A 22,163-nucleotide genomic window follows, 5' to 3' on the forward strand; every position below is an offset into this window, starting at 1 on the left:
CTCGACCGCCGGTTGTTCCTATGGCCTCGTCGTTCATATTAACCAATTAAGAGAGCCAATACATAATGGAAAGAGTTCTCTTACTTTCAATGATTATGGTTGTGTTGCTGACACGTACTGAGATTTGAGCGGGTGCTTAACAGAGATCGCAAAGGGTCAGTCGCTTTGTTATTCTTAATTGTTGTCATAGACAATTTTCTTTCGTAGCTTTTTTTTCGACCGCCAAAATGAAAACAGGTCATTCAATTCTGTTTTGACTTTAGCTAACTGAGCTTTATAGCAAAACAAGGAAGTAAGAGGATTGTCGGTGGAAAGATTTTGGACGACGTCTCAAACAGACGTTTGGTTTGATTCGTTCAACAATCTCCTTCTGTTAACCCTACTTCGTTCCAGTCGCCTACGTACTAATTATAATCCGCTAATTAATCAGTCAGATTAGCGATCAAGATAAGCCGTCATGTCATAACTTTATCACAACTTGTGAGAGAGTTTCAGGGTAAGACTAGTGATTGAAAACTTGGAAATGAGGTGGCATTAAAAAAGATACAGGATAGATACAAGTTTTAAGACGACTAGCAGATCCAAGAAAGAATACGACAAAATGCAAGAAGGTGCCGTGCGGAAGACGACAACATTCTCTACCGTCTCCATTTGTCCGAACCCCGCCCAGAAGGTTAAGGACTCTGAGTCTTGCGCTGTTTGCATTCTAAATAGCTCCAGGAGGGCTGATCTTTACTATAACAACTTTGGATATTTTTTCCCATTAAATCGATCACTAAAAGGAAAACTGCGGCATGACCTTACGCCCTCGGTATCAATGACAATCGATGAAAACGAGCCGGTATTCAACACACAATGAGGCTTAAAGCGGAACTCAAACGCCTTCGGTTCCAAGTCAGATCTTCCACTATTGTTGAACTTGACTTCTGTCCAACCTAAACTACTTGCAAGGAAGTAAGTTTAGAGGCGGTTTATAAAGCAGACTCTGTAAACATTTGCTGCACGAAACTGGGAAGGACGACCTATTGCAAGGATTACGTTTGAATGGAATGAACTGAATCTGGCTTGCTGTTTATTTACAATTCTCTTCTCTAGGCGAGCAACTTCTTAATCCAGTTATACAAACCGCAGACGTTTGCTGCGACAATTTTCTCTGTTTACGGGGCGCCTTGAATTAAATTCTACAACTATCACGTGGAACAATGCAGAGTAGAGGCGAAGCCACTGGCAGACGAATGGTAGGTGTACTTTGTATATTGTGTAAATGTTTTGTTTGAATGAACTCGATGGCTTATATTTTGAGTTCAATATATCCGACTAGACTTGAAGGATTTAAATTTCAGTTTTTTACCCTTAAGTCACAGACATCAGAATGTTGCAGAAGACTTAAGAAATCACTGCCAACGGAAGTGCAAAGTAACTCATACTGTTCCACTAAAGCTTTCTGCGGTTTATCTTTTACGATATCATCTACTTGTTCAAAGAGGAAATCTGCGGACAATATGTTAAAATATTTTAAGTGTACTTTACAGTTATCAGAAGTGCTGAGGAAAATTGTGGTTTGGTAAATAAAATCAAACAGGAGCAGCGCAACGTTTATGTTGGCATTCATAGGTGTTAGTCATGTCTGAATTGCTATTTTGACAGTCATTTCCACAAGACAATCACGGCCACTTATTCCAACGAAGCAGGCCTCGGAATCTTAGCATTGGGTCAAATAACAACATCGAGGAGGAAAATAGAATCATTCGTGCCGCCGTGTTGGGAAAAGATGGCGTCGGAAAGACAGGTGAGGAATGGTATGATCACTCAATATGAGCTGGAAAGCCAAAGTTCACGATCTTTGAATTAATTTTGTTATATTAACACGTAACTAAAACTAAATTAAACCCGACCCCACGCACGAAACGTCAGGTAATTACACGCACTTCTTGCACGTTGGAGGATCGAGGCTAGGCAAACGAGAGAAGTGTTTGGGGGTGTTACAATAAGGTGTACCAGCAAGGAACAGGAATGATATTAAGGCAGACTAGTTACATAATTCTTTTTAGAACTGAAATTTGTTGAAAGTGGGAGATAACTGCTCTCATTTATTCTGTTTGTTGTAGGTCGTTACCATGCAAACTAGCGTGGAACTACTGTAACGATTGAATTGCGTGCAGACAACAAACATTTCACAGCGGGTTGCCAATCAAATCTGAAGTCAAAACTCCGCACGTTTTGTCCGTTCTATTAAAATTTATCGTATTTTCTTTTCAGGCAGACTCGATAATCTTATCGGTAACAATCTGATTGCTTTATATATCCTTCCGGCTTTTACTGGCAAACCTGCAACCAGAATGTAACGAGACATAACAATAAAGAAGTGAAACATTGGCTGGAGTAATTGTTTTCGCATTTTTCGATGTCTGAAAAGTGCTAAGACAATTACGTGCTAGGGATCAGTGAACATAGCACAACTGGATATGGCAGTTTCACCTTCACTCCAAAAGAAGGCGTTTCGCGCCGTCAAACTATCCCATATTTTCTTCCAGTTAAAGGCGGTAATCTTGTCAGACTACTCATTGTTCCGTCCTTTTGGCAACTTCCTTTGACCCTTTTGCTCCGAATAATGTGCTCGGATATTTCCAACACTGTAAAACTAAATTCTATATAAAAAGAAAGCGATATTTAGCGATATAAACTTTCTTTTACTAGGAAGGTGTATTTACAGAATTTTGAGTAACTATACTCACTGTTTCGTTTTTTCTGATTAACAGCTTTTACAGTACGTCTGTTGACACGTCGCTTCATTGGTGATTATGATGGAACTTTAGGTAAGTTGAAGATTTGTAATCATTACTTCTCGGCAACAAATTAAAGACACCTTCTGTCGACCACCATCAGTTCGTGAAACTGCAAGGCAAATGTGACGTGACCAAAGAACGTGTTAGGTCAAGATGATCCAAGTTCGGAGATAGTAACGATAGCAGCTCTAAGCAAAAAGTTCTGCTCACTAGCTTTTTTCGAGACCGATTCGGTTAACGTGTTAACATCCTCCTTACCATCTAATTCAGACCACGTGATGATTCAATTGGAACAAATGTGCAATTTGCCACACGCAACGGATTGCATAGGAGCAGATCATTTTCTCCCGATGGGAGTATGTACAAACTGAATAATAATTGTTACCTCTCAAATGAATCATCACGTGGTCTGAATGGGGTGGCAACAGGGATGTAAACACGCTAGCCGAATCCGTCATTCACCCAAAGTGAGAATTACTATACACCGTTAGCATGTCACAATCAAGTTCTATGCATATGTAAATGCTGTTCAACAGCTATTGACATACAGACTTGCACACACAGAAAGTACTGCTCAATAGCTTTCAATAGGTCATGTTCGATATAATATCAATAATCTAACATCGATCTGAGGCTTTCGGGTAAAAATTGCAACTTTGTTAAGTTTCTTTTGTCTCTCAGTTCCCAAAAGAGACTTGGATACAAAGAAAACACCACCAAACTCACGCAGAAGTTTGTCCTGAAAGCCTCGGAGCCATGTTAGAATATTGATGTATCGAACGTGGCCTGTTGAATGGTCACACACTAGGGATTCATCCACACTGATTCAGTTTAACGTTAGAACCGGCACCTTTTACAGCATTATAAACAGTACCACGCGAAAGTACTGTTCAATAGCTTTCAACTGAATGGTCACACACTAGAGTTTCATTCACAGACTTCAAAGTTACACCCACCTTGTAAAGCATAGAAAAAAAAAAAAAACACATGAAAGCATCGCCCATTAGCTTTTATTTGAATACTTAAGCAACTTCGTTATTAAGCGGTTTTGGATGCTCATAAAAGTAGTGTGTTACATCCGCTTATTAGCGGAATAAAAAGTAGATGGGCTTGTATAGCCGGGGGAGGGGGCTTTAAGCGGCAGTTTACCGGGTATGGTAACACACTAGGGTTTCGTCCACAGACTTTACGGCTAAACCCATCTGTACATCATAGTAAATAGGACCACATAAAAGTACTAGCCGACTTCATTCGATTGTTAGTACATCGGACAGCTAAGGTCGATATCGCGCCGTTACAAGCACGTTAAACACTCTGGAGCAAAGTTAAAGATGACCACATTTAATTTGACTGGATCTCTCTACATAAAGACTTACATAAAGTAGCTTATTGTGCTCTCTTAACATCCAGAATATACATCTGCCAGCATATAAAGTAAAATAAGTAACACCAAAATAGTTGAAATAACAGCAAAAAAAGTATAGTTATGGTGAAAGTAATAAAACAGGAAAGGGGAATTCTTCGAGATGCATCATCTTTAGATATTATGCACATATTGGGTGTTATAGAATAACTAAGCTACTACGTGCTGTCTTATTGGTCGATGGGTGTGTTTAGATGAGAGCATGTAAACACGGCTGTGACGTTGAAGCATCAGGCTGAGCTAGCCTCTTAAGGTCAATCCGTTCCTCGATCGACCAAAACTGTACTGACACAATCTATAAAACAACGATCTTGCCTATTTTTAGACCCTTTTACATACTGCGGATCACTTCTTCTTGGTTTGTCAGACACCTGAAAAAGTCTGATAAAGAACTTTGAACAACGAAATTTGAAAATTATTGGTAACAGCAATCTAAAACTACCATCAGCAGGGAACTTAATCAGCGCAAAAGCAGTCCGTTTGTCTTCGACCGTCTTCAAAATAATAATTGCACCCATTTAAGACCTACTTTGAAAGTTCACTTTACTCTCAGAACACAAGGAACAATGGGTTATCAGTGAAACTACCTAAAGTTCGCCTTGAATTTGGGAAGAAGAGCTTTCACTATCACGGAGCCAAGCTTTTTAATGAACTACCAATCGAATTTATATCCATAACTTCAAGATTTCTATTTAACAATTGCAAATGCTTAAGTGAACATTTTTACCAATTTTCTACACGTCTTTTACCTATTTGTACCTTTGTTACCTTTTTACTTTATTTTCACCACAGTTTGGTTTACAGTACCCCTCTGATAACAGTGTTTAATACACTGATGCGTCATCCTGTTAAAAATATTCGTTATATATTCGTTAGATTTGCGTGTATTTTTGAGAAATATTTCTTTATAAAAGTAATAGTGGACTTCTTCCGTGTTTACATAGCCTTTTCTTAACACTTGGAAGGTTGGGAGAATTCTCAAAAGTTATCAGCAAACCTGTAACGGCATGTTTGCACAAATGTATGGAATTCGCCCAACCCCCTTCTTGGTTATATGAGGCTACGTGTAAACACGGAAAAAAGTCCACTATTGCTTAACTGAATCGATCTGTATAAACGCAAATAACACAAATGCTCAATTTGTATAACTTGGCAGAGAGTTGGTACAAGCACCATGTGGATATAGATGGACAAGATATTCTCTTCCATGTCTTTGATACAGCTGGTAAGGTACGTTCGAGCCGGCACTTGCACCTTTCAGTTCCTTCTTCCCCTTAGTTATTACTAAGTTCCTGGTCATTATCGTGATGCTAGTTTCGTAAATTTGGTAGCACATCACTGATACAATGTCCTCTAGTCCATTAATTTGATTGATTTGACTTGGCACCGATTTATAATGTTATTACAGGTTATTACACTGTAATGCTATTACATATGTTATTATAAAGTTGCTTTGTTATCTCAGAGCATTGAATGTGCTATAAAACGGTTTACAGCAATGCTGATGCATCGATATAACAAGGCGACTTCATTAAGCAATAGCCTACTTTTTTCCGTGTTTAAATACGGCTCAGGTAGTTATGCAGACGCAGTCTCGGGTTTGCATAAATGTATGGAATTTCGAATTTCCCGAGTGGAATTTCCCGAGTGTTTAGATGGGGATATGTAAACACGAGGGAAAGACATCTATTGCTTTTATAAGATATTTCTCAAAAGTACGCGCGAATCCGGCTAAAGCGTCACACTTGTGTTTACATACTCTCATCTAAACACAGCTATCGACCAATGAGAGCGCGCGTAGTAGCTCAGTTATTATATAAAATAGTATTTTTGTAGGGCAGACAAGCCGCGGCGTGATATAAATATATGGTCATACATGAACTACAATTGACTTCTATTGCGAGGGGTGGCGAATGGTCCTTCAAAAACTCTGGGTCTCGTAAAATTTTAGTCGAATATCACGGTTCTCGCAGGCTCGTTTTTCAGCGGTTATGTGCGTCTCGCAGTCTCGATTTTTCTACAAAGCTGTCTCAGAAGTCCCAATTCGTTCCTTTATCTGTCTTTATAAATGACGTCTTCCGGCTTCACTTGATCTTGAATTTCAATGAAGCAACTTACAAATTTTCCTAGAAAAAGTTAATCCTAACTTCTCCTAAATTGTCTTACTTCCACAAAACGGTACAAAACCTACCGCAACGTCCGTTTTGGCGCCAGAAAAACAGTTATTTTTTCTCTAGGATATCATAACGTACTGTGTTATAATCGAATTTCCAGTTCCAGTCAGTTCCAAGAAGCTGGCTTAAGGCTGTACAAGCTCATTCTAGCTCTCAACTAAATCTATCTGGGGCTTGAATTTTAAGAGTCTGAACGTCTCGCGCTCGCACTCAAAGCGCTTTGAAGTCTCGGTCTCGCAATCTAAAAAGTCAAAATGTCTCGGGCTAGCAAAGAAAAACGCTTGTCTCGCCGCCTCGCAAAGTCTCGCATTTACCATTGCCACCCCCATTGCGAACAAGGTTTCCTACCGTCAAGACGAGTTTGTAAACGTTTTGAACAGCTCAGTCAAGAAATCCTTTTCCCGCCGTTTTTGCACAGGGTTGAAAAATGTCAAATACAAAAACTCAAGCAAAGATCTCTCAAATTTATTTTTTATTCTTTCAGAATTGTTTGGAAAAGATCGATACCTGTGCTTCTCTGGATATCATGTTTGTACTCTACTCTATAACGGATCGTTCGTCGTTCCAAGAAGCAACACTCATTGTCAAATATCTACACGAAACAAAAAACATTCCCTCTTCAGCAATATTTCTGATCGCATCAAAAGCTGACCAGAAACGCCACACAGAAGTAACAGAATTCGAGGGAAAACTATTTGCCGTGAACACGGGATGTTCCTTTCATCAGCTTTCCAATTCAGAGGGGTTTTCCGAGCACAGAAAGATTGTAAAGCAAGCGTACCTTAGAGTGTCTCTCGGGAGTCCGCAGAAAATGCCAAAGTCTCCGTTGATGAGAAGATTCAAGGGCAAGAACAAGAACAAGGGCCAAACAGCCGTCCCAGGACCAAGAAACAGATCTGGAAGTGTTGAGTTTTAAGGACAATGGTTCTTCGCACATAGCTAATCTTAGAAGATTCTCTTCACTTCCGAACTCGAAACAATAACTCTTCTAATTTAAGAGGCATTCGTCGTCCATTTACTTAAAACTTCCTCATAAGAATTGAACACACATTCAGCCTTGCATACGGCGACTGCGACCGCACTACGAGCGGCAGTCAAAACCGAGCTGTCTTACCGAAACGACACGATGATATAGTCTTTTTTTTCGCAGCTAACAAAAATAAAGGCAATGCTTTGGTCTCTTTAAATACTTAACTTGAGAAATCTGGTTTTAATTTGACGAGGAACAACATTTTTTGCTCCGAATAACATCACTATATATTATGTTACCTGGCGACACTCGACGAACTACGAGCGAGTTACCCGATGTCAGCGATCTGTTTATGGTGCCAAATTAGTAGCTTGGAGACACAACTGAAATGTTCCATATTTTTTCACTTTTTACAATCTGATAAGTTTTTTGGAATTATAAGTCCCTTTTCGGGAATATTTAATGCCGTCTCCATTGAGAAAAGTTGCCCATCTTCAATGCCTCTCCTGTTAATATACATTGACGTCAGAACAGTACAGTTTTTCCCGCCTTGTGAATTCTGATCGGTCAATTCAAATTTCGGGCTCGCCAGCCGTATGCAAGGAGATAGGTTTCCCTAGTCTAATCTTTTGTTCTTGTTCTCGGCATCTGTCTGCTTGATGTAGTACAGTAATAGCCCACGTATAAGAACCTGGGTTTTAAGAACCTGTTAGGCGAAAATTTTAATTTTAAGCCCCCTCCACATAAGAATCTATTAAGGCTAAAATTTTAAGTTAGGTTCTTATCAGTGGAGTTACTGTAAAAGTGTATAGGTAGAAACTGCTGAATTAAGATCATCATCTATTTAAAAGTAACTTGACATAACTTTTATTTCAAGCTTAAGTATCATGTTGTATGTCGATTGTGTTTGCCATTCAAATAATTCCCGAAGTATTTGCAAGTACTGTACTCTACTACAGTATCAAGGAAAGCTTTCTGGCCATCTCCAACTCTGTGAGAATCACAAAATATTTAATGTAAAATATCAAATTATGAATTTGGTATCAACATGAGTTTCTTTGTTATGTTTTGTTAAGGACATATACTGTACCTGCACTGAACTGCCTATAGGTATTGCTCTATGGTACAAATAAATGATTTATACAATGTACTGTATTATGAGATGATATTTATAATATATATAGTATATTCAGATGAAATTCATATGAAAATATAAGAACCTATTTTAAGAACCTTGGTAGCCTAAATTTGCTTTAAGTACCATTTATATAAGAACCTATTTAGGCTGAATTGAAAAATTCAGGTTCTTATACGTGGGCTATTACTGTAAAAGAAAGAAAAAGAAAGATGACTTTTCTGGAACAAGCAAACGCCATTGGGTAGATCAAAGCACCGTAACGGCAGAGCTCAAGTTTCAAGGTTCACATGAGGAAGTGCGCGATGCCTTCTCCGACCTTTTTATCTAACAGAATAGTAGTCACTCTGAGCTCAAAGAACGTATGTAAGTCAAAATTAAAGCACAATAAAAATAGGTATAGGTAAGTATTGTATGCACGTGCAATTATAAGGATTTACACTACTCGTGATATTTGAAAATTCTCTCAAAATTGCACGAGCGTTGTAGGCGAGTGCACGTTTTAGAGAATTTTCAAATATCTGACGATTCGTATAGGCGCGATTTCCGTCGCTCACTCAAGTGCGGTCAACTTTCCCACCGAGAGAGGTCGGGGGGAGACCGCGGGCTCTTTAATTGAAGGGTGACTGGAGTATGCTTTCCATGAGTAGACGGCAAATTTGCCCGAGAAAATCATGAAAGCGCGCGTTAATTTACATACACCGCAGAGCAAATTAAAATTAACTATAAGTTGGCTTGCTCTCGGTCAATCACAATAAACTAATATTCTCAGTCATATAATAAACTCGAAATCGTAACAGCACTGAGTGCCACACCCAAAACAAGATGCATTTGACCAGACGTTCACAGTCCAACTCGTGTTTGTAAGAACACCCTTCTAAAAGTTTAGTCATCAGTAAATGCATAAAGTAGACCCTACTACGCCGATCCCTTCGCGCGTGACTTTTCTTAAAGACGTAATTTTGATAACTTGAGGAGTGTCTAGGGCATAATATCACGGGTGAAAATTACTCCTTGCATGTGGCACAAAATTTCAGCGTTAATTTATAATTTCACATTTGAAATTACAAAATTGCCCTGGCAACGTTTGGCGCGAAATTTCTCGACCCAATAAACAAGTCAAAAACCCAGGATTGTAAGCTAAATTTGTCACTTATGATATTAAAAGATAATCAAATGGTATACTCGCGAAGTAAGGAAATAATTTCGCTTGCGTGTTGTCAAAATTCAAATAATTTCCCTTGCCTAAAGGCTCGGGGAATTATAAGAATTTGGACAAAACGCAATTGTAATTATTTCCTAATTTCACTCGTCAGCACTGGATTACCCATACTGTATGAAGGTTCCGAGTTGCGGTTTTACTGTTAGTGCGCGGGACACACGTTGCCTACCAGCTTCTATGTGTAATTCTCATTAAGAGGGAGAGAAAAAAAATTGTAAAAGAAAAGAGTTGCTCCGCAACACCTGTGAGAGTAAATGACTTGCTTATGCATAAATTATCTTTTTTTTTGCAGGTTTGTTTCCTTATAACGCGGATTTTGTTTAGGAAAGGAACGTCACCTTGTCTCTTTTGGGTCGTTAAACCCATGCTTGCTACAAACGTTTCGTTTCTCGCTTTCTTTGTGAAATTCTACCTCGTATGGGTCAGTTATCAGTAAAATTCACTCTCAGAGTGTTCATAGTCACTAATATTTTGCAGCTGTTGCGGTTTTGATAAGACTGAAACTCAATGTTTTCAAATTATCTCTTCCTGTCTAGTTTAAAAGCACCCAATCAGAGATCAGAGCGCGCGTTGTATCGGTTGCAAACGCCAGCCATAACAACGAACAATTACTACCTTGTAATGCAGTGTTAATGTTGATAGTACCGTGGTGTTAAACGAGGTTCCTTTTGAAGGAAATGTAATCGTAAAAAAAGCATTTTAGAGAAAACGTTGGGTGTCTCGTATCTTATCCTTGTTTGTTTCTATTTCCAAATCCGCCTAAACGTAACTAACACATCACTTACACGTATGTTGTCAGTCATAGTTTATTTTTGACGCACATGCTCACGTTGTAAAGGAATTTAGCTCATAATAGCCTTCATTATTAAACTAAAGGTCACAACGTCTTTTAGTATTTTTAGAATTGGAGCGTTGTGTAACTGGAAATTAGCAGTCTTTTTTTGGTTCGTTCGGCACACACCTCTGTCATTTTATGCATGGCTCTAGCGGCTCGTTTCAGACCTGCAAGGAATGTTTTAGAGACAATAGCTATTTAACATGCCACGTTTTTCTAGTGGTAGTGTTAAGAGCAACCCTGCCTAGCCTGCTTGCAAGCTCTTTCAGCAGTTCTTCGAATCGCAGGCTTAATTTTGCACGGATAATCAGCCTGATTAACGCAAGGATTAACGCATTTACGGTGAATGCGTTAATTCCATTAACCCAAAACCCCGATTTCCCTTGTCAAGTTAGCAGTCACGGCTTGATAGAGTGGTTTGACTATGCCAGGTCCAGAAAACAGTAGTCCTTTTAAATTCAAAGCCACCAAGTCTTTTTCACCTTGCTGTTGCAACTGTTTTCTCACTTTTGACGAATATGACAACCAACTACCCACGAGCCGGGAAATAGAGCGTCTACAAGCCATCCGTCCCTCTACCGGATGTCTTTTTGCATGCGTTTACCTTTATTGAAAGAATCAGGTGCTCTTTAGAGATGCTATATCTCGAACTATTAAGGGAGACGAAAAAAGTTCAAGATCTACATGGAGAGGGTTCGAGATAGCTGATAGTAAGTGACTGACAAGTACATCCATGGAAATTAATTTGAGTTTGAGACAGTAGAGGGCTGGAGATTACCGAGTTGTAGATAACGAGGTTCAGTTATGATATAATACGGAGGTCAACTTTCTAATAAAAGGTTCCGAGATAAGACTAAATAGCCTATTTTCATTCCCAAAAGGTGATAACTTTGAACTCCTTCCTTGTCTGGTAAAAATCATGTCTGCATGATTAATCATTTTTACTTCTTATACAAACTCTAAACTTCAAGTTGACATAACACTGTTAAGGATAACTGACTTGCATTGATTTGAGCAAAGTTTGGTCATTTTCCCATGCTACAAGAAAAGCAATTGTTTGATCAAAAGCGAAGATGAAAAGAAAATACTTCTTTGAATTAGTCAAATACCACCCTTTTTAATTAGTTTTGCGTGGTGTACACGGGTTTGCAAATCACCGGCAACGCCTTCCGGTACTCTGATCTCATTACAAATCATTCAAATAAAAGTTATACATTTTCTACTGTAATTTCCCTCTCCAGATAAATAGCCCACACATTCTGGGATTGATTAAACTAGTGTAGACATTAATGACATAGACAGTAATGTAAGCAATTTTCATCAAACCATGAAAAAGACTTGCTAAAAAAACTTTAAAAGCAGGAGTTAATCAGGTTATGTCGCTTTTACATATCTCAGTGTCACATGACAAAGGACAGCGAGCAAAGCTCAGCAGAGGGTTTAAGCATCCTTATCAGTTTATTACATTTCCATTAGATGATAGATTCCTCTTGGAGCCAGCATTCTAAATTCAAATTGACAACGTCCTATTGAAGAACGTTTTAATTATTATTACGTAATAGTTATGTAACAGAGCGTTTCCACGCACGTGACTAGTAGCCATTCAGATTTATTGGAAGAAAACAAAGTTTTTGCATAAGGACACGAGATTGGTTTGGGGCACCAATAAGGCCGCCGTTTCATTGTTTTGGGTCACCAATAAGGTTGCTGTGACGTCATGTGAAAACACTCCATAGGTACTTTAAATAGCACAGTGAACGAAACTACCAATTTAAAAAGGAGAGACAGAAGTGATACAGTTTGTTAGGAAGAAGTTTTAAAAGTAGCAGAGTGTTTTCTTTTGGTTCATCCAGATCACTGTTTCCACAAAGGTAGGTTAACATGGTATGTTATGAAATATCTGTTTCAAACCTGCCTAATTGAGATTCTGCAACCATTTCGCTTCTCTTGTACTAGAGAGATAGGTTCTAGTATTTTGCTAAAAGAAAAGCTATAACGTTCAGCTCTAATATTATAAGAAAAGAGTCTGATCAAAACTTGAAATCTGAATTACAATTCTTCGTCCATTAAATGAGAATAACAAAAGGTCGAAAAATGTATACGCTGATTCTATCTTGCAAAGGGTCAGTTTATACCTCAAGGTAATGTAAACTTGACCAAGGCAAGTATCATTTCACACTTTGGAGCGCTTTGAAACAACATTTTTCTGAAAGCATGAGGAAGTGTAAATCCGAGATCGTCCTCTTTTAATCTGGTGACTTTGCAAAATAGTGCCCCTATAATTATCTCACCAGTGATTAAATTATAATGGAATAGATCACTTTATTTATACACGGTTAAAAACATCAGGTCTTAATTACAAAACGCTAATTACATCCTCAATACCATTATAACTACAATGAATTAAAAAGGAAACTAATAATTCGAACCTAATAATATCAATTTAAGTGAATAAAGTGAAACAAAAATGCGTGCTTTCCATGAATGCCGTGTGTTTACACTATTTACAAGTGTTCCTGAGAAGAGACCGCTGCAAACGGATTTAAAACTGGTGAGACCTGGTGCTACTCTTTACAACTGTTTTACCTCATATCCTACTTTCCCGTTATTTTTACTAAAACAGATAAATGCTGTCGGTTTTAAGTCGCCATTTACAGCTATGACGAGAATTCCTAGCGCTTGAAGTCTTTTCTTAACTTAGCGTGTGCAAAGTGCAATTAATCTTGAATTGATAGTGAGTGCCAATTTGCGGTTTGTCTGAAGGCGTTACTGATACGATCGCTGCAGAAAAAGCACTTAATGTTTCTGTATTTAGAAAGGGTATAAATAGTTGATTGAAATAAGTGTTTAATTTTCAGTGGAGACATTAGTCCGACTAGTTTTACAATGCTGGTTCGACTTTTTGCGAAGATAATACCATGAGCGGGATTCGAGTGGTCTCTTGTAGTGTGAAAAGAAACGTTCACACACTTCTGAGGATGGTAAGAAACCGACAAAAGACGGCCATAAAACATTCCACAATGCGTTGCTAATAAAACACTAAAAATACTTTGAATGCGTGTTACGGCTCGTGTACACGTGCACATGCTACTGGGCGCGAATTCGCTTGAGCCGTTGTTAGCGCGCTTGTGTGGGTTGACACGTGATCCTGGGTTAGTTAGGGTGGTGTGCTCGGATTGGCTCACGTGCTCGGTTGCATGACTGAGCACCGTCAGCCAGACGTGCTGTAATAACCCCAAAATATTTAGAATGCGCTTGAGGCAACGAAAACGGTTTGTACACAGGCCAAACGCTGCTTTCCTCACCTCACCAAAAAATGCGGAGCATAACATTTCTTCACGACCACGTGGAGCAAGCAGTCAAAGAAAGAGTTGAGACTGCTGATGACAAAACGTGACACGTGATCTGTTTTAACTGTCAATCACCAACAAATCGTGTTTTTCGTCTTTTTACATGGCAATCATATAAATACTTAACCTGTTTTGCGAGCTTGTACGATAAATATAATACTGACTTGTTTGCACAAACCAAATTGTTGTAATAACACTAAACTTCGAATTGACCGTCTGAGAAAGGAGAACCATTAGGAAAGGCGAAAAGGTCAATCAAACATTTCTACACTACAAAACATTTAACGACCTACAATCAAAATGCAATTAGTTCCTAATTTACTTTTTTTGCTATGCTTGTTTAACGTATTTTCATCGCGTTTCAGTGCCGCGCTTCCCTGCCGTAAAGAAATGATGAGACGCAAACGATCTTGCTCTACACATCAAAGCAGCATTGTAAATGTACATGCAGTGGTACTTGGCTTGGATGGTGTAGGAAAATCGGGTAAGTTTGTAAGAAGGAATTGTCACGAATTGTCGATAATTACGGTGAATCATTTGGGAACTCGAACTTGAATTATATATAGCCTACTAAGGTTTGAATTGAAGGGTAGGTAGAAAAAGGAAACAATATTAGTTTCTACTCCATTCAGGGAAGGATTTCTTCAGGATAATTTTAGAGGCGTAAGTGAAATCTTTGAAATGATACTGTAAAAAGATTCCTCATTTAGTTTCCTATTAAAGTTGTTTACAACACGTGCTCTCGTCACTTAAAAACGTGAATAGCAAGACTTGGATCAGATTGTTCAACGGTTTTCATCAGAGTTGATAAATCAGATAATGGCAGATGAATTACGAATGGATTACCGAATCTTGTAATTACACTTTGTTCCTGTAATGTATTTCACAATCGAGGACTTGTTCGAGCAACACTTAGAGGGACGAAAGAAGCCGCGGAGCAAAAGGAAGAAAAGGAAGATGATCTTGGCACATTTTTAATCTTTCCTGGTTATCGATCGGTACGGCGTCTATGTGGGCCTAAAAATATCAACCGCAATTGAAACTGATCTAGGATCGGTAACAAGGTAGCAAGGTTAACATTGAAAGTTTCTTAATAATTTCGAGATAAAAATCGCGGTCTCTTTTCAGATGCTAAGCCTGTTGACGTTTTTACAATAGTCCCAACAGTTGTCTTAACGAGATAAAATTTTGGCCTCGAAGTAAGGAAATACCTTTACCACAAAATATAGTGCTTTTAAAAGGCGTATCATAACTGAAGCTCTTAAGGACCAGAAAAGCACTTTAGTGCGGTTTTATGGGAATTTCTCACTAGAAGTGGACAAGGAATTTTGAGTGATTAGTGCAATGTAAAAAAGCAAATGTAAGCAGGTGGAAAATGACATGAAAAAGTACCTAACGTAACTGGATTCATCAGTCTGTTGACTGGTCCTTTTAACGGGGCGTGCTTACAAGTCGTCTGCATATCGGGAGTCTGTTTATCGGGAGCAAAGTTCGCTCACCCGATTTAAAATTTCTTCTAGAATCCCCATTTCAATTAGCCAGACGTTAGAAAAGTGCATAAAAATGGCAGCTGGCTACTGTTTTCTTAATTAATACCAAGAGAAATTTTGGTTTTCTTGTACTTCAAACGGAACATATCAATTTCGAAATTCCGCCAATTCCATCAAACAGGTAGCTTTGTACACCCGAATTGAAATATTCTGAAATCTAAAGTTTCGTTGTATAAAACACTTCGCAATCAGCCATCTAGACGCCTTTATATAAGAAAGAAAGGTCATCGCTTTGAAGGTTAGAAACTAAACGACCTTTTATTGTTCTCATGAATAGTGAATAGTGGTGTCTTTTGAAGGTCTGTGACGGCTTAATTCCGAAGAACTTTAAGAAGTAATATAATTACAAGATATGTATAATGAAAGTACAAACGTATTCATGATGGCTTTTTGAAAGAAGCTAGCCATTGTGTTTACAGTTAAGTTCCAATCATCGATGAAATCAGGAAGTCATTTAACCGAGTAATAAGTTATTTTAGTGATTGTCTGCAAGAGGGATTGACCGGCAATGTTTTTCCATTATTTTGATAAGTGTAACCATATTGTCTGTTCGGGAAACTGTAGTTACGTAATATTATTCAAAACCTACATATATCTTACACCCGATATCTTTTTGATAAAATGGAATATCGACATTAGCCAGAGCTATGTAGACAAATCCAGGTCGGCTTTTCGGCAACAGAAAACCTGGAATCCGTTGCGGTCGCGCTGTACATTATAAGTATTATGGCGGTAAAGCCACGCCCTATAACAAAAATCCGACATGAGATCCACCGTGGATATTGGAGCAAATAAATTCAATTAGTCTTCTAAGTCACTGCGGCTGGTTGTAGCTTTTGTTATAGTAAAATTGAAATCCAAAGGACGCTCAAACGATTTGAAAAAATAATCGTTAGGGGATTCACACGGCTTGATTGACTCAAATAACTGTCGTAAATGGTACGGGAGGGCCAAAACGTGCAAGTATTTATCTTAAGCGTAGCTGATAGAAATGTTGATCAGCAGTACATGCAGTAAAGGTCAGTTCCGTCTCGCCATCGGTGATCCCTGCTATCACGTCTTGCAACATAGCTACCATTTTCCCTTATTAAAAATACGCCTGCTTCACCAATCAAGGAGCACCGAATCGCCTCACTTGAGACAACTACGTTAACTAGTTTAATAACATGTCGATTATCCAAGAAATGCTGAAAAGATAAAATAAAGGGTGCTTCATTACTATGCCAGAGTACTTTTCATGGGTATCACCAATACGTGTACCAGTCATCATATATCAACTGTTCAGGTTGCTTACTACACCCAGGCTCTTAAGAGTCATTCACTAGGTGACGACTTGTCCCACTTACACATACTGTATGAAGATGAAAGCAACTGAAAAAACCTCCGATAATGGTACGTCTGAATTTGGACATCACATTAATAGAGTTTGTCAGCAATGGCTCGTGTACTACTTTTTTAACTCTTTTGAAACTTTCTTAATTAATAAGTTTTTTTCTTTGCAAACGTAAAATGACAGTTAAGGATTAATTTGATTTCATTACAGGAAGACGCCTTTTCAAAAAAAAATTGTTTCGCATGGTGTAATGGAAGAAGAATACAAAAATGAAGGGTGCACATTCTCATTATGACATAAAGCTAGATATAAAATGTTCCAGACTATGCTTTCTTGTTGTAAAGGACATTGTGATAACATTTTTTTCTTCTTCTTCTCCTTTTCTCTTTCTGTTTTGCTCTTTCCTGATACTCATAGCGTTTCAGTAGAGATTTCTACTGAAATTACACGATGAACATTCCAAACAACATTGTTTGATGGAATACATTTCGACAACTTGAGAGATCAGTTACTGTAATCAGTTTAATTCGTTATCATTGTCAGCATGTTAGGAATCTAAACGTGTTTGGTGTTCTCTGAATACCAAGGCGTACGGGGTAAGTACGCGACGCAGAATGTCTTAACCAATCATCAGATTTAAGATTTTGGCTTCATTGTGTTTAGATCTGGGAGGTCAAGAGAATACCAAATGAAGTATGCATGATTATGTCGGGTGACTGAAGAACTGGGAGGCTTGTCAAGTTGTATCGTTCCTGACAAGCCAATGCTTTCTTAATCCGCGTGGAAATCTGCTGAAAATTTGAACTAGTTCTTCAAAACGAATATCGACCCTATAGTCCTGGAAAAACACAATAAGCGAATCTATTTTAGGAAATAAGTGAGATCTGTATTTAAAGGTAATTGGCACATGTTGAAGGATATGATACTTTTTGTCCAAACCTGAACAAAGGTCTTCCCTGTGGGCTAACAGATTGTCCTCAATGGGAAAAACGTCAGGACGAAAATTGCTTGGCACGGTCAGAAAATAAGAATCATTGCAGTGTCAATAGGAAAAAAAACAAAGAGTAATGCGAGGATTCAATTCATTCCTCTTTATATATCACTCACTAGAGACAGATAAACATACTATGAGATGGTTTACACCCTGAGAGATCGATAACGTTACTTTTTGAAGTTGTTGATAGTATATTACGTTTTGTAATCTATATGCACGTTTTCTGAGGTGAACGTGATACAGGTGGGCCTGAACACTCATCAAGTGTTAACTTGTGCCACCAAGATTGCCTTCTATCTGTCGTTGTTGCTATTTTACGGAGCTTAAGCAATGGCGACTGCGACGCCAAGGAAGACGCCTAGTAAAAAACAATGGATTTACATTTTACCTTTGAATTTCGCAATTATCTAGATCTATTTAGTACGCCGAGCGGTCTAAAGCGCTACTCAAACTAAAGATGTAACGCCAGCGATCAATTCCTGAAGAAAATACGAAATATTAGCCGTCGTGGTTCACGCTCTTCAAAATACGCAGAACTTAGTTATTTCTCGTTTTGCAGAGGACGGTTACGAAATGCACAAAGATGTAAAACGCACGTGCACAGTCATTGTTCTACTCATTATACCATTGTTCTACTACTCATTATATGTTTCGTAAATTCTTGGTGCGGTTGGCGTCGTGAATTGCTTAAGCTACCTTTTGTTGTTCTGGGAGGTCAGAAGACGCCAGTGAAGGTGTTCTCAATTTATCTTAAGAGCTTCAACGGAAACTACATAGATCATTGATTTATTAGATAGACGTCTCAATCAATCTGTTATCTCTTTTACAGTTGGAATTTTATTAAGGCTGTTACGAGGAATAAATGCTTCAAGCTCAGTTTACAAGAGAACTTGAAGTTTTGTTTTTCAAATAAATGTATCTCTAGGTGTGATCGTTTCCAGATTATTCGAACACATTGGCGATTTATCAAGTTTGAACAAAAGAAATCACAATAATGACAGTGTCAGGATATACGTAATGTTAACTAGCATAGATTTTCACAATCCAATTCTTCGTTTTTCCCGGCCCTTTAGTTTTAGTTCTGATAGAGAAAAGGTATCAAACACTCAAGAGATTAATTGTTTCACCACATTTTCAAACACCTCGAAGTTAGCCAAAAATACTCCGTTGCGTGTTGTATTTTTAACTCTCAAAACATGGTCTCTCGTGCTTGATATTTTACTTGAAACGAAAAGCCACACATACAACTAATGAGTTGTTTTTGTTTTCGATAATTATTTTTCAGTCTTCACTAATCTGTGGCTTGTTTTGTTTCAGCTCTTACCGTTCGATTCCTAACTAGACGCTTTATTGGGGAGTACGATGAAAGCTTAGGTGAGTGTCTCAACAGCAGGCGGGGAAGTGAAGGTGGGAAGGGGCGGGGGAACACATACAATGCCCTTACTAGCCTGCAAACAGGCTCCCAGCGAGGGCGGAAATAAAGAATTTTGCGAACGAAGCGAGTGGAATCCGCGAGCGAACCATGTGTTCCCCTCGTCACCAGACCGCTGTCGGCTCACCCGGCTCACCCCGCTCGCCCTAGACCTCGCTCGCCTAGCTCGCACTAAACCCTACTTATCTTGTTTCTTAGAGATGACATACACACATCACATGAATCTAGACGGGCAATATGTGGCACTTGCTATCATGGATACAGCCGGCGAGGTAAGCAAATTTAACTAACGCAACAAACAAACAAACAGAAACTAACTACTAGTTGTGTTGATTTTTCTTCTCCCTTTATGTTCACCCAGAACACAGAACACAAAGTGCAACAGTGCGCAGCTTTTGGAGACCTGATCTTCATTCTGTACTCCATCACGGATCGGTTTTCGTTCATGGAGGCGAAACGTTTGGGGAGATACATACGAAGAGTTAAAAACAATGAATGCATCCTTATTCTAGTTGGCACCAAGAAGGACTTGAAACATCACAGACGAATCAGCCTAAACGAAGGACTTGGGCTGGCCAAGGAGATAAGTTCTGCATTCTGTGAGATTTCAATTTCAGAAGGATTTTTCGAGACGAATTCTCTTTTGTATGAGTCTTTGAGGCTGCATTTGAACAATAGAACAGAGGAAGAAAATGCGGACAAGGAGAAATTGAGTCCTTTGTCACGGATGAAAGAAGGATTTAGAGGAATATACGCGAGACGAAAATCATGCTCAGTCTGATGCGGTTAAAAGGGAACTTCAAGGAAGGACGAAAATAAACAATAACACAGGACAGCTTAACTTCATGGCGTCGACACACATTTTAGTCTTGTAGAATCACATAGTAAAGAAAAAAATCGCTTTCTGATTGGCTGACAAAGATAGGCGTTTTAAAATTTGTATTGCATGGATAATTGCTTCCTAATTCGCTTTCGGGAGACATTTTTCAAGGGGAAAATCCATAGGTGCTTACTGTTGCAGTTTTTTTTTTACTCAAGGACTAAAAGTTTGGAAAAATGAGTGGATGGTAGAACCATTACAGGGACCGGCGGCGGAGACAATTTGAAAGTGGTAGGGCTAAAAAAGTCTGGCCAATACAAACAAACGTTAAGGTCAGTGTTTCGCTATTTATCTTGCACATTTGTGCGCCATCTGGAGCCCTGGAAAATATATCCCAGCAATAAAAGTGGTAGGGTGATCAGCCCCTCTCCCTCCGCGGTCCCTGCATCAAATAATTAGGAATTTTCGGGGGCATTGGGAATTTCGCAGGGTTAGATCTTGAAAGGTGAAAATGGAAGAATGGCTCTGTTCATATGGTGCAGAGCTTTTGCCGTAGTTAAAAAAAAATATTCAAAACAGATTTCCTTTCACAACTACACTGGTATGAGTAGAAGGAATTGACACGGTAGCTGTAATATTTCTTCAGAGTGGTTTTGGTTATTTGAATGCCATTTTTGGTAACAGCTCTAGGTGTGTAAAAGAGTCGAGGACATTAAATTACAGATCTGTTACCGCATCAAATCGTTTTGCATTTGTCTGAGAACTGTTTCTTCGCCTAGTTAGAGGACCTTAGAGGTACTCATACCATCCTTACACTGCTTGTGTTTGAAAAAATATATATTTTCTACTTGTGTTTAAACAAATAAAAGCCATTCCAAGACGACATTTTCGGATATTGATGCGTGTTATCATTTGCCAAAGTCTGGCCATAACAAGTCAAATGCACCTTCACTTTAAGCCTTATACTCCCCACGTTTTTTATTATTTTTCTTCCTTTTTAGCTGATTTTATCAACCGCATGTAGATCTACAAATCAACCTGACATCACCATAATTTTGTAAGTCTGCCCAGGGAAAATTGACATCAAAATGGCAAAGAAAGTTACCTAACTCAAATCTTGGTTACAAGGATTTAAATAGCAATTTGAAGTTGGTAAAAATTAATTGCTGTTATGGTGTTAACTTCAAAGAGGACGGAGATAAATCAGATAATCAGTAAAAAGAAAAATAGTGTCACTTTGAACATTGCGTGACTTTTGAGACAAATGTTTGCAAGTTGCGAACAACCTGGCACTACCATTTGTCACATGATTGCCAAGAACTCTTCTTCGAGAGAATTCTCTCAACTCTAGCGTGGTACATTGAAAGCGTAAAATGGGTTACGAAAAAGTTCCGACAGCTTACAGATAACGTTAAAAACTTTTTTTAAAAAAAACTTGTAGCAATATATCACATATTATAATTTAGCGTTTGGCTTACCTCAAAATACTGTCCCGCCGATTCAAACGCCGACCACAAATCTCAAAATGTTCTCTTTCTACCACGCTAGTCCTGTTGCTCGGTCGCTTCAACAACTGGTACATGTCGTTCGGGCGCTTTCCAAGTCGTTTCTGTTTCTGTTTCAAGAAAGCCGCTTCACTACTAACAAAAATTCAACTTACCAAAGATCTCACGTGATAGTATGTCACACAACACTAAAATGACACGACTGTTTTTCCCGCGCAAAGTAACAAAAATCACGCCAACTGAGCTGTCACGTGGCACTGCCCCAGGTCCAATGGGATTTCCGTCACATTTTATCTTGTTATTTTTCCTAGCACTTCCTTCGTCACCAGAGCAAAGCTGGTCGTTGGAAGTAAAACTCCAAAACTTATCTTCTTCTCTAGTTTTAGCGTGGCGTCTACACTCCACACACAAAAAAAATTATACTAATTAGCCTTAGTCTATCAGACTGAGTGTTGTTCTCAATTACTATATCGGCGTTTAATTTTTTGACAGAGAAAACATCAATTATTCCTTTGAATTGCTTTAATTATTATTAGATCAAATGGACATTTGATGCGGTGATAAAAGGTAAGATTGATCTGTTTTGACAGCTAGGAATTGATAATCCTTGGCGTAAACGTGACTTGTCAAAACG

The 22,163-nt window shown here is 38.6% G+C and overlaps 2 protein-coding genes and 1 long non-coding RNA gene across 7 annotated transcripts; 2 read left to right on the top strand and 1 right to left on the bottom strand.

The window, feature by feature from the left end:
- On the top strand, positions 1 to 8,895 carry LOC110052362 (ras-related and estrogen-regulated growth inhibitor-like). 3 transcript variants are annotated; one of them, XM_089285299.1, is made up of 6 exons: positions 1 to 155; positions 1,096 to 1,238; positions 1,648 to 1,789; positions 2,760 to 2,816; positions 5,366 to 5,439; positions 6,868 to 8,895. In XM_089285299.1, the coding sequence occupies exons 2-6, from the start codon at positions 1,203 to 1,205 to the stop codon at positions 7,297 to 7,299; spliced, it is 741 nt and encodes a 246-aa protein (XP_089141425.1). In that variant the 5' UTR covers positions 1 to 155; positions 1,096 to 1,202; the 3' UTR covers positions 7,300 to 8,895. The 3 variants fall into 3 exon arrangements, with proteins under 3 accessions (XP_089141425.1, XP_089141420.1, XP_089141414.1); XM_089285294.1 differs by lacking the exon at positions 1 to 155 and adding an exon at positions 755 to 954; XM_089285288.1 differs by lacking the exon at positions 1 to 155 and having other exon boundaries at positions 755 to 1,238.
- LOC149117741 (uncharacterized) lies at positions 2,291 to 21,928 on the bottom strand. Its single transcript, XR_016206152.1, has 3 exons — positions 21,503 to 21,928; positions 2,736 to 2,895; positions 2,291 to 2,648 (listed from the first exon to the last, which is right to left on the bottom strand). It is a non-coding gene; the product is annotated as an uncharacterized LOC149117741 (long non-coding RNA).
- On the top strand, positions 12,302 to 20,909 carry LOC110052327 (ras-related and estrogen-regulated growth inhibitor-like). Of its 3 annotated transcripts, none has more exons than XM_020758445.2 (5): positions 12,302 to 12,416; positions 14,261 to 14,379; positions 19,090 to 19,146; positions 19,403 to 19,476; positions 19,566 to 20,909. In XM_020758445.2, the coding sequence occupies exons 2-5, from the start codon at positions 14,286 to 14,288 to the stop codon at positions 19,983 to 19,985; spliced, it is 645 nt and encodes a 214-aa protein (XP_020614104.2). In that variant the 5' UTR covers positions 12,302 to 12,416; positions 14,261 to 14,285; the 3' UTR covers positions 19,986 to 20,909. The 3 variants fall into 3 exon arrangements, with proteins under 3 accessions (XP_020614104.2, XP_020614105.2, XP_089141402.1); XM_020758446.2 differs by lacking the exon at positions 12,302 to 12,416 and adding an exon at positions 13,674 to 14,145; XM_089285276.1 differs by lacking the exon at positions 12,302 to 12,416 and having other exon boundaries at positions 14,167 to 14,379.
- Positions 21,929 to 22,163: the final 235 nt, after the last annotated feature.

The sequence above is a fragment of the Orbicella faveolata genome, unplaced genomic scaffold, assembly GCF_042242905.1.
Source record: "Orbicella faveolata isolate gen_17 unplaced genomic scaffold, um_ofav_v1 contig_1, whole genome shotgun sequence".
Classification (NCBI taxonomy): domain Eukaryota; kingdom Metazoa; phylum Cnidaria; class Anthozoa; order Scleractinia; family Merulinidae; genus Orbicella; species Orbicella faveolata.